This window comes from Phyllobates terribilis, unplaced genomic scaffold, assembly GCF_046119375.1.
Source record: "Phyllobates terribilis strain yellow unplaced genomic scaffold, ASM4611937v1 Scaffold_10__3_contigs__length_209671492, whole genome shotgun sequence".
In the NCBI taxonomy this organism is placed as follows: Eukaryota; Metazoa; Chordata; class Amphibia; order Anura; family Dendrobatidae; genus Phyllobates; species Phyllobates terribilis.
This window is the reverse complement of record NW_027362770.1, coordinates 12,515,749-12,528,631: the sequence shown is the minus strand read 5'-3', so window position 1 is coordinate 12,528,631 and position 12,883 is coordinate 12,515,749. Positions and strand designations below refer to the sequence as shown.

The following is a 12,883-nucleotide window of genomic DNA, read 5'->3' as shown; positions in this document are numbered from 1 at the left end:
AGTCCAGACGCGCTAGACGTAGAGGCAAGCCGTCACGCCAGGGTCTGTCCTCCCTGAGACCTCCTGACCCCAACCTTGAAGTCCCTACTGAAGCTTCATCTCCCTGTATCCCGGAGAAGCCCCAACGGGTAATGTGCGTGGGTAGTGCTCCGGTTCTCCTGCCCGAAGAGACTTCTGCCCATCCAGACTCCACACAGGAGAACTTCCTGCACCTGGCATCAGATGCTTCACCCACTTTAACCGGGGTGCATGTCCAAGGATGCTCCAAAGCTGTGGTTACCTCAGAGTCTGTGCACCTCTACCTGGCGGAGGACCCCCTGTTGCCTCCTGAATCCTCCGGGATACCACTCGATGACAAATGGAGAGAGACTTCTCTACACTCGGTACTCGATACTTTGTCCGCTTCGTCCTGTGAGCCTGACAATGGGTACCCCAAAGTGGTAGTTACCCCCGAGTCTCTACACCCCTCCGACCAGGCGGAGGACCTCCAGTTGTTTCCTGAATTCTCCGGGGTACCACCAGATAACAAAGAGACAGTGACTTTTCCTCATTATGTACCTGATAACCCGTCTATCTCTTCCTGTGAGCTTGACAAGATGTACCTCGAAGCAGAGATTACCCCCAAGTCTCTGTCCCCCTCCAACCCGGTGAAGGACTTCCAGTTGTCTCCTGTACCCTCTGGGGTGCCACCTGAAAATATGTGGAGAGAGACTTCCTTGTGTGCTGTTCCTGGTACTCCACCCGTTTCGTCTGTTGCTAAGGATGGCTGGATAGGAGGTAGCATCCTAGCTAACCAGATGAGATCAATTTTTCCTGTGGACAGTGGAAGTGATCTCCTTGAAGTGAACGACTGGTCCTCGAATTCCCTGCGGAAGATTCTGGCAGGCCTGAAGAAGAGGGGGCGTAAGGGGGGGGGGGTACTGTAACATACCTGGCGGCGTCCTTGCATGGTGGTCCATCTCCCACTGTGCAAGAGCGCGCACTTGATCTCCAGTCCAGAATGTCTCTCTGGCTTCCCTCCTTGCTGTCTGTTTGTCTGTTTTGGCTGCATAGGGCGACGCCCGCTGAACTTCCTGTTTCTTGTACCTGCTGCGGACACGCCCCTGTTGCACCTTCAGCCTATTGCTGTCCATCTTTGGGTATTTATACCACCTTCTTCCTCAAGATGGCGCCTGAGCATTGTTTCTTGTCAGTTGGCTTTTTGTCTTTGACATGCCAGGTCCTATCCTGTTTTCCTGCCTGTTTTCCAGTTCTGTGTCTGAACTGTGGTCTGTTCTTGTGAACACGCTTCTTGCCTGTTCTTTCGCCTTCTAGGGGCCGTATTCCTAGATCTGCCTGTCTGTGCCTTGCGGTATCTGTTCCCGTCTGAACAGAGTCCTGTTTGTGTCTCTGCCTTTCGGTATCTGTTCCCGTCTGAACAGAGTCCTGTTTGTCTCTGCCTTGCGGTATCTGTTCCCGTCTGAACAGAGTCCTGTTTGTGTCCCTGCCTTGCGGTATCTGTTCCCGTCTGAACAGAGTCCTGTTTGTGTCCCTGCCTTGCGGTATCTGTTCCCGTCTGAACAGAGTCCTGTTTGTGTTCCTGCCTTGCGGTATCTGTTCCCGTCTGAACAGAGTCCTGTTTGTGTTCCTGCCTTGCTGTCTCTGTTCCCTGTTGTCTGTGCCTCGTTTCTACTTTAACCTTGTCTCCCTTTTCCCTCTGTCTGTTTTCTGCGTCTTTCTGCAGAGTCTGAACTCGCTCCTAAATTCCTTCTCGTCGTCTCTGTACCTCTGTTGTGAATTTAGTGTATGCTCGCTACTTCTATGTAAGTACTGTGCGTGCTTCTGGTTCTGCCTTTCCTTCTCCGTCTGTTCTTTGTGAACAGAGTCCTATCCCCTTGCCTTGTTTACCGCTCTGCGGTGTCCGCTCTGCTCCTGCTTAGCTTGCCGCTCTTGCGGTTTCTGCTCTGCTCCTGCCTTGTTTACCGCTCTGCGGTGTTCGCTCTGCTCCTGCTTAGCTTGTCGCTCTTGCGGTTTCTGCTCTGCTCCTGCCTTGTTTACCGCTCTGCGGTGTCCGCTCTGCTCCTGCTTAGCTTGCCGCTCTTGCGGTTTCTGCTCTGCTCCTGCCTTGTTTACCGCTCTGCGGTGTCCGCTCTGCTCCTGCTTAGCTTGCCGCTCTTGCGGTTTCTGCTCTGCTCCTGCCTTGTTTACCGCTCTGCGGTGTCCGCTCTGCTCCTGCTTAGCTTGTCGCTCTTGCGGTTTCTGCTCTGCTCCTGCCTTGTTTACCGCTCTGCGGTGTCCGCTCTGCTCCTGCTTAGCTTGCCGCTCTTGCGGTTTCTGCTCTGCTCCTGCCTTGTTTACCGCTCTGCGGTGTCCGCTCTGCTCCTGCTTAGCTTGCCGCTCTTGCGGTTTCTGCTCTGCTCCTGCCTTGTTTACCGCTCTGCGGTGTCCGCTCTGCTCCTGCTTAGCTTGCCGCTCTTGCGGTTTCTGCTCTGCTCCTGCCTTGTTTACCGCTCTGCGGTGTCCGCTCTGCTCCTGCTTAGCTTGCCGCTCTTGCGGTTTCTGCTCTGCTCCTGCCTTGTTTACCGCTCTGCGGTGTCCGCTCTGCTCCTGCTTAGCTTGCCGCTCTTGCGGTTTTCACTCTGCTCTTGCCTTGCTTGCCGCTCCTGCGGTTTCTGCTCTGCTCTTTTCTTGCTTACTGCTTCTGCGGTTTCCGCCCTGCCCTGCTTCTGCCCGCTGCTCCGGCAGTCCTGTCCTGCCCTGCTTGTGCTCGCTGCTCCTGCAGCCCCGTCCTGCTCTGTTCTTACCCACCGCTTCGGGCGTTCCCTCTCTGCTGTGGTTGTCTACCGCATCTGCGGTTCTGTGACCCAGTCTGTACTGGGTCTTAACCTCTCTGTGCTCCAGCCCGTCCTTTCGGCCAGTACCTCCCTGCCTGCATACTCGCCTGTATCCACCCATCTGCATACCTGCCGTGTTTGCTTACATCTACCAGTCTGTGCCAGCCTAACCTGCCTGTTCCAGTAATTCCAGCGTGGGTCAACCCCCGTGTCCAGAGTTTGACCTGGAGTAGCACCTGGTCCCTCTGCCCGGTTTCTCCCTGGTGCACTGGCGTCGTATGCTGTCGTGCCACCTTGGTCGGATCGGCCAGATACTTAGTCACGCCCCTCCAGGCACTCTCCGGTCCATGGTCCAGTGGAACCACAACACCCACACACGCCAGTCAGTCCGGGCGTGTGCATAACACATCCTTTTGAGCTAGTACAGACATGAGTCATCTTGGGAATGATGCAACAAGTATTTCACACCTGATTTGGGGATCCTCTGCCATTCTTCCTTGCAGATCCTCTCCAGTTCTGTCAGGTTTGATGGTGAACGTTGGTGGACAGCCATTTTCTTTTTTTAATAAATTTGCAACAATTTCTACATTTCTGTTTTTTTCAGTCAAGATGGGGTGCAGAGTGTACATTGATGAGAAAAAAAAATGAACTTTTTGTTTCATTACATCCATTTGGTAAATTCTAAAGAGTGAAAAATGTAAAGGCGTCAGAATACTTTCCGTACCCACTATATACTGCATTGGCCGGGAAGTCCTTCCCTACAATGACATATATATACTACAAATGTCTGGAATGGGTTAAAATATTTTGAGATGAAAACATCAAAATGTTTTTTTTTCCAGAAAATGCTTATTTCTCCCCAAATTTTTGATTTTTACATGGGTAACATGTAATATTTGTGGTGCAATTTCTCCTGAGTACAGCAAAACCCCATATGTGGCTAGAAACTACTGCTTGGGCACATGGCAGGGCTTTAAAGGGAAAGACTGCCATTTTACTTTTGGCTGGAAAATATTATGGACACCATGTCACATTTGCAAAGGCCCTAAGGTGCAAAACTGCAGAGAATCTGAAAAAGTAATCCCATTTAGTAAACTACACCTCAAAGAAATTTATTTAGGGGTGTAATGAATATTTTACACCCACAATTGCTTCACAGAATTTTTTTTTATTTTTTAACACTGGGATATGGAAGCACAGGATAAATGTGAACATAGCTTCATTCCAATTTTTGAGTGTCAAAATGAACAAATAAACAGTTTAGTAATTTTTTTTAAAATGCTGGTAATTTGGTAATGCATTATAATTGATGAAACAACCTAATTGTTGTCAATACAGTTTCAGCGATACCAAATTGATATAATTTTTTATATTTTGCTACTTTTATACACTTAAAACACTTTTTTGCAAAGAGATACATTTTTTTCATCACTATATTTTGCGAGCTATAACTTTTTCATTTTTCTGCGGATAAAGTTGTGACAGGATTTGTTATTTGTGGGATGAGTTGAAGTTTTTACTGCATAAACTTTGTGAGAGTACCTCAGGGAACACTCACAAGTTAAGAGTTTATGAAGGGAAGGACTCCCGGATTGAACCCCCTGAATGCCCCCTGGTTTTGGGAGTGAGGGGGAAAATTGTGTGGGACTTGGAGCAACCACTGCTGGATAAAGGTTATCATCTGTACGTGGATAACTTTTACACCAGTGTCCCTCTCTTCAAGTCCCCCTCTGCGTGACGTACCACAGCCTGCGGTACTATCCGCAAAAATCAGAGAGGCCTCCCAAAGACACTAATTGGGCAGCTGCTCAGAAGGGGTGAGAATAGAGCCCAATGTAGCGACCACCTGTTGGTGGTCAAGTACAAGGACAAGAGGGATGTCCTTTTCTTAACCAGCATACATGGTGATGGTAGCACACTCAGCACTGTACGAAGTTCCACTACACAGGCCATCAAACCAGACCACGTAGTGGGGTACAACAAGTACATGGGGGGGAGTTGATCTCTCTAATCAAGTGTTCCAGCTGTACAGTGCTTTGAGAATAGCCAGAGTGTGGTACAAGAAGCTGGCCGTGCACATCATTCAGATGGCAATGCACAACACTTTCCTTCTGTCACAATGTGCAGGCCAAACTTCTGCGTCGTACCTTCAGTTCCAGGAAGTAGTGATCAAGGCCCTGATATTTGGCAGTGGTGACGGACGGGCCCCAGTACTTCCGGAACTGAAGGACCTCGAATTCTACCAGGCCAGCATTTCCCGGGGCAGATCCCTCACAGCGGAAAAAAAAGGTAAGTCACAAAATAGGTGCAGAGTGTGTTATAAAAGGGGAATACGCAAGGACACCAATTATCAATGTGACACCTGCACCGACAAACCTGGCCTGTGGATGAAACAATGCTTCAAAGGGTACCATACTTCCATGGACTACTAAATTAATTTCTGACATATGACAACCTGACGAACAATACACAACTGACGCAGTGTTCATCAGGTTGTCCTAAGTCAGTTGTGTAGTGTTCCTCAGGTTGTCCTACACAACTGACGTATGACACTACATTATACAATTCAAAAATCAGCTACCACTTCGAAAAAGGGGTCCCTTATTGGGCATTTCCTCTGTTTAGCACATCAGGGGTTTAGAGAAGGTGACATGACGCCCACAGACCATTCCATCAAAGTCTGCATTCCAAAGCGTCACTCCTTCCCTTCTGTGCGCTGAGGTGCGCCCAAACAGAAGTTTTCTCCAACACATGGGGTATCAGCGTTCTCAGGAGGAATTGGACAACAGATTTTGAGGTCCACTTTCTCATGTTACCCTTGTGAAAATATTTTTTTTTTAACATTTTTGTGGAAAAAAATTTGTTTTTCTTATTTTCCCAAGTCAACGTTATAATTTTCTGTGAAGCACGTGGGGGTTCAATCTGCTCACCACACATCTAGATAAATTCATTGGGGGTCTAGTTTCCAAAAAGGGGGCACTTATTGGGACAATTCCATTGTTTAGATACATCAGGGCCTCTGAGAATGTGACATGACGACCGCAGACCATTCCATCAAAGTCTGCATTCCAAAGCGTCACTCCTTCCTTCCGAGCCCTGCCGTGCGCCCACACAATGGCTTTCCCCCACATATGGGGTATCCGCATACTCAGGAGAAATTGCACAACAACTTTTGTTGTCACAAGGGTACCAATTTTTCCTGGTACCCTTGTGAAAATAAAAAAATTGCGTCTAAAAAAACGTGTTTTTTTTTGTGGGAAAAAAAATGTTTGTTTTTTTCACGGCTCTACGTCAAACTTTTGCGAAACACTTGGGGGTTCAAAGTGCTCACCACACATCTAAATAAGTTGATTAAGGGGTCTAGTTTCCAAAATGGGGTCACTTGTGGGGGGTATCCACTTTTTAGGCACATCAGGAGCTCTCCAAACGCGACATGGGGTCTGCTGTCCATTCCATCAAAAACATCAAATGGCGCTCCTTCCCTTCCGAGCCCTGCCGTGCGCCCAAATAGTGGCTTTCCCTCATATATGGAGTATCAGCTTACTCAGGAGAAATTGCACAACAACTTTTGGGGTCCAATTTCTCCTATTACCCTTGTGAAAATAAAAAAATTGGGGCCTAAAGTAAAATTTTAGCTAAAAAAAGTTAAATGTTCATTTTTTCCTTTCACGTTCGATTAATTGCTGTGAAGGACGTGAAGGGTTAATAAACTTCTTGAATGGGTTTTGAGCACCTTGAGGGGTGCAGTTTTTAAAAAGGTATCACTTTTGGGTATTTTCTGTCATGAAGACCCTCAAAGTGACTTCAAATGTGACGTGAACCCTAAAAAAATGGTTTTGTAAATTTTGTTGTAAAAATGAGAAATCGCTGGTCAATTTTTAACCCTTATAGCTCCATAACAAAAAAAAATGTGGGTTCCAAATTGTTCTGATGTAAAGTAGACATGTGGGAAATGTTATTTATTAACTATTTTGTGTGACATATCTCTCTGATTTAACGGTATGGAAATTGAAAGTTTGAAAATTGTGAAATTTTCAACATTTTTGCCAAATTTCCGTTTTTTTTCACAAAAAAACGCAAGTGATATCGAAGAAATTTTACCACAATCATGAAGTACAATATGTCATGAAAAAACAATCTCAGAATCAGGGGGATCGGTTGAAGAGTTCCAGAGTAATTACCTCATAAAGTGACAGTGGTCAGAATTGAAAAAATTGGCCTGGTCATTTATGACAGAAAATACCCAAAAGTGACACCATTCTAAAAACGGCACCCATCAAGGTGCTCAAAACCACATTCAAGAACTTTATTAACCCTTCAGGTGCTTCACAGGAATTTTTTGAATGTGGAAGAAAAAAATGAACATTTAACTTTTTTCACAAAAATGTTACTTTAGACCCAATTTTTTTTATTTTCACAGGGGTAACAAGAAAAAATGGACCCCAAAATTTGTAGTGCAATTTCCCCTGGGCACGCAGATACCGAATATGTGGGTAAAAACCACTGTTTGGGCGCACGGCAGGGCTCGGAAGGGAAAGAGCGCCATTTGACTTTTTGATTGTAAAACTTGCTTGAATAATTAGCGGATGCCATGTTGCGTTTGGAGAGCCCCTGATGTTCCCAAAAAACGGTGGAGCTCCCCCACAAGTGACCCCATTTTGGAAACTAGACCCCACAAGGCACCTATCTAGATGCATAGTGAGCACTTGGAACTCCCAGGTGCTTCACAAATTGATTCGTAAAAATGAAAAAGTTTTTTTTTTCCACTTTTTCATTTTTACAAATCAATTTGTGAAGCACCTGGGGGTTCCAAGTGCTCACTATGCATCTAGATAGGTGCCTTGGGGGGTCTAGTTTCCAAAATGGGGTCACTTGTGGGGGAGCTCCAATGTTTAGGCACGCAGGGGCTCTCCAAACGCAAAATGGCATTCGCTAACAATTTGAGCCGATTTTCCATTCAATTTGTTAGCGGACACCATGTCGCGTTTGGAGAGCCCCTGATGTGCCTAAACAGTGGAGCTCCCCTACAAGTGACCCCATTTTGGAAACTATACCCCTCAAGGATTTTATTAAGGTGTATAGTGAACATTTTGAACCCAGAGGTACGACACAGAATTTGCTAACATTAGGTCAACATATTGAATAAGTTGTCATTAGTCTTGAGCGCAAGTGCTCGCTACTTGAGTTTGCATTGGGTACTCAGGTATGCACCATGTACTGCGTGTGCTCGAGTGACATGCTCGAGTCCCTGCCCCGCATGTTTCACGGTTATTAGACACCCAAAAAAAAACATGCGGGGATCGCTCGTGCATGGCAGGCAATCCCCGCAAAGTTTTTTTGGCCGCGAAGCATATGGGGCAGAGACTCGAGCATGTCACTCAAATACCCACGATACTCAATGCATACTCAAGTAGCGAGCACTTGCGCTCAACACTAGTCGCCATATCGTCATCTTTTTTTCTTACTTTTGAAAAAAATCCCAACCCCATCACAACCCTAACCCCAAACCCAGCCCTAACCCTAGCCCTAGCCCAACCCTAACCCGAGAGTTTATTTTTTACGCCGTTCCTCGTGCGGTATAAGTGATTAGACGACCTTATTCTTTGGGTCGGTGAGACTACAGCGATAAAAGAATCATATGGGGTTTTTATGACTGACAGCTGTCACACACTAAAAGACGCATTTTTTGCAAAATCTAGTTTTTGCATCGCCATATTTTGAGAGTTATAATTTTTCCAGAATTTGGCAGACAGTTATGTGAAGGCTGTTTTTTTGCGGGATGAGTTGACGTTGTTATTGGTGCCATTTTCAGGCACGTGACATTTTTTGATCTCTTTCTATTCCGATTTTTGGGAGGCAGAATAAACAAAAACCAACAATTCAGGAATTGTTTGGTTTTTTTTTTTTGTTTATTCTGCTCCGCGTGTGGTAAAATTGATAAGGCAGCTTTATTCTTCGGGTCAGTACATTTACAGCGGTACCACATTTATATCATTTTTCTATGTTTTGCACTTTTACATAATAAAAGCAATTTTATAGAAAAAAATATTTTTTAGCATAGCTTTATTCTGAGAGCTATAACTTTTTTATTTTTCGGCTGATGGAGCTGTATGGTGGCTTGTTTTTTGCGGGACGAGATGACGTTTTCAGCGGTACCATTTTTATTTTTATTCGTCTTTTTGATCACGTTATTCCATTTTTTGTTTGGCGGTATGATGATAAAGCATTGTTTTTTGCTTCGCTTTTTTTTTTTTTTTTTACCGTGTTCACTGAAGGGGTTAACTAGTGGGATAGTTTTATAGGTCAGGTTGTTCCGGACACGGCGATACCAAATATGTGTACTTTTATTTTTTTTTTTTTTTTTTTTTGATAATAATATTTATTGATGGGTACATTATATTTTTATTTTTGGTGGATTATTTTTTTAAAATATTTTTACAATTTTTTTTTTTTTTTCACTTTCTGACAGTTTTTATACTTTGTCCCACTCTTGGACTTTCACTTATTTTTCTCTGATAGCCTGCATGGCACAGGAATGCAGCACCATCCCTGTGCCATGCAGGCTGTCAGCGCTGGACAGGGAGAAGATAGTTTGGAGATGCACTGCGCATGTCCAAAAAATCTTCCTGCTGTCTGGTGACCCGGATGTTGTCATGACGACATCGGGTCGACATGGCAACATTCTGTAAGCCGCGGCAGACAGCGATGGAGGCCGGAAGAGGAAGTGAGTATCTGCGATCACCTCCCCTTGCCACTGCAATGCTTCGATCGCAGCATTGCGGGGGTTAATGTGCGGGGAGCGGTGCGGGACCGCTACCTGCACATAGTACCGGGTGTCAGCTGTGACAATCAGCTGACACCCGGCGGCGATCGCGCCCGCACAGCCTGTGTGCGCGCGCAATCGCCATGACGTACTAATACGGGTCTGGCTCTTAAGTCCCAGGGCACAGACGCGTATTAGTACGTCTAATGTTGTTAAGGGGGTTAAAGCAGAATTGGCGTTAACTACTTGTAGCCCGGTTCATTTCCACCCCAGGCACAGGAAGCAACGAGCTCCCCTTAACTCCAATTCTGCTTTAAGCAGCATTTCCAAACTGTTATGACCTTGAAAAAGACCGATCCAAAGGTCGAAACGTTGGTCTATATTACGGGCTTATGCCCTATTTTGTAAACAAGGGGCACATATGATTAATAAAGAATCTTTTTTGCATATTACACATACCGGAGTGCCGAAGTTTATTTCTTATAGCAGATTTATATACATTGCTTTATGGTTAAAGGGGTTGTCCAGTCCAAATCGATAAGTCTAGTCACTCTGTGTGACTGCAGACTTTTTTATTGGCAGGATGAGAAGATACAGTATTTTCAGGTATACCTCTGTTCTTTGTATACAAATGTATTGCATTTTTTGTGTGCTGTTAGGATGAAGAAAGACATACAATTTGAATAATGTGACACTTTTATTGATCGGATAATACTGGATGAAGCGATGCCAAATGGGTGTACTTCATTTGTTTGTATTTATATAACAAATGTATTTTTAATGGCGAAACATTTTTTCCATTATTTTTTTGTTTTTTTTGCTTTGTTTTTTTTTACTTCATCCATCTATGGGACTTCAACACAGTAGTCTGGTTGTGGATCTAATGCACTGAAATTTTTATGTATTACAAGGCATTACACCTGCTAGGCCACGGCTCCACTATTAGTATTCGGTCAGTATTTTTTCTCAGCCAAAACCAGGAATTGGTGATAAATACAGAATTGGTGACTTGTCTCTATTATACCTTTTCTCTGATTGTTCCTCACGTGGTTTTGGCTCCCACTCCTGAGAAAAAATACTGACTAAATACTGACCAAATACTGATAGTGGGGCCGTGGCCTTAATCTTACACTGACAGGACACCTGTTAGACTCTGCGTAAGGTGATTGTACCAGGCAGACCTGGACTGTCATTTCATCATGTGGGAAAGATATGGTGTCGCTATTGATGGCAGCATCTAGACGTTTAAACAGCCAATAACGGTACTGACACCAGCCTTGGTTATTGCTACAAGTGTTCGGCTGTAAGGTAAGCCAATCTCCCTGCATGATCCTCATGTACATGATATTGCGGGAACACCTTTTCCATTATGACTAAAGAAGCATTTCCACAAAGTTTTTTATTCATTATATGTGTTTATGTGCCTTTAATGTAGTAAGAGTGTATTAATATACTCACCTGCTGCTGCTCTCTCCGGTATCCAGCGCCATTCTTCTCCTCTACTTAGTGATGTCACCACTCTGCAGACTGTCTGGGACAGCAGCGCTCTGTGTCATCTGGTTGTGTTTTTTTCAATGCAAGTCTATGGAGTGTCAGGACGACACTCAATAGTCTCATTGTAAAAGAGACTTCCGGTTCATGCATAGACTGAGCCGGGTAGTTGCTATTGCGGTGAAGGCCTTCACTCAGGACATAAACGGTTTCCTGTAGCAGTCACGCTGTCCCTTCGGATTCACTCCCGTGTTTCTAGCACCAATTGTAGGGTTTAGTACTCACTCAGCTTCTTGCGGTAGGCACAGTATACAGTTTGTTTAAAAAATGTCCATGGCAGGTTTATTGTGACTTCATAAACCGCACTTGAAAGGTAAACAAAACACAGCTTTGTCCGGCACAGAGTAACAAAACAGCAAACAAACAGCCCATGCAGTACTGCGGGTTCACCTGCTCACAGTCAGTGTCCTTCAGTACAAACACGCTGGAGGTCTCCACACCTCCAGCCACAGACACTAAATGAGACTCTCTGTCTCTATTTTATACACATGCCCCGGGGTGGGGATATGTGAGCAGCCAATCCCTCCCAACTCTTATGACTGCTCGTAAAAACCAGCCCAGATACGCCCAATTAACTGCGTGTGCTGGAGCATGCTTTTTCCCGGGTTTACATCACTGAAGCTACCAACCTCAGCGATACATATCTCCCCTCAAGGACATGTCTGGCGGCCACCTTACAATATATATAAATTAATGTATATGAATATTCTTTTATTTTTGTATTAGAAGAGGGGGATAGATTAGCCATTTAAATACTGCTGTCGGTGAATGGTTATTGGTTACATAGCATTGATTAAAGCTACCTCTGAATGCTGCGGTTAATGGCAGGTGAAAGTGGTATAAAGCAATCAGCAATCACCATGCAGAGAGCAGGATAAGCTTCTGAGTCTGCTCCATACCTGCACATCTGCACTCAAATTACCTCAATGTTGGGAAGCAGTTAAAAATCAGGCTAAAAAGAAAAAAAAGAACAAACCTCATCATTTAACTTTGAATTTGTCTTCTCCAAAAGCTCAATTTTTGATTGAAGATCTCCAACAGTGCAACTAAAATATATAAATGTACTTATAATTATTGATCACTGCTAATCAATTCTTTTGCTGTAAAAACAATTATTGCTGTCAAAACTTATAAACATAAATGGTGCTTAAAAAGACATTTACACTTGCCATTTAAAGTGGTAATATCAAATATCAGCCCGTCACCTACAGTCTAAGGCTCTACTCTCCCGACCCAAATCTGTGCTTCACCTATCTTTCCTTGCATTTGAATTTCCTCGCCATCTCCAAACATCATGCTATGTCACATACAGGTGCATCTCACTAAATTAGAATATCAACAAAAAGTTCTTCAATACAAAATGTGAAACTCATATTATACTGTATAGCGTCATTACAAACAGAGTGATCTATTTCAAGTGTTTATTTCTGTTAATGCTGATGATTATTAATTGTTGCCAATGAAAACATGAAAGTCATTATCTCAGTAAATTAAAATAATTAACAAAAAAAACCTGCAAAGGCTTCCTAAGCATTTAAAAAGATCCCTTAGTCTATTTCAGTAGGCTCCACAATCATGGGGAAGACTGCTGACTTGACAGATGTCCAGAAGGCAGTCATTGACACACTCCACAAGGTCCCAGAGTCTGGAGGAAGAGTGGAGAGGCCACAATCCAAGCTGCTTGAGGTCTAGTGTGAAGTTTCCACAATCAGTGATGGTTTGGGGAGCCATGTCATCTGCTGGTGTAGGTCCACTG

General features: G+C 44.5%; 1 protein-coding gene across 4 annotated transcripts in view; it reads right to left on the bottom strand.

Annotated features, from left to right (window-relative positions):
• LOC141164357 (RUN and FYVE domain-containing protein 1-like) overlaps positions 1 to 12,883 on the bottom strand; it is a 496,863-nt gene that overhangs the window by 302,998 nt on the left and 180,982 nt on the right. For all 4 annotated transcript variants that reach the window (XM_073649492.1, XM_073649493.1, XM_073649491.1 and 1 more), the window contains one exon: positions 12,104 to 12,173. In XM_073649492.1, coding sequence (XP_073505593.1) covers positions 12,104 to 12,173 — 70 coding nt within the window. The remainder of the gene's footprint in view (positions 1 to 12,103; positions 12,174 to 12,883) is intronic.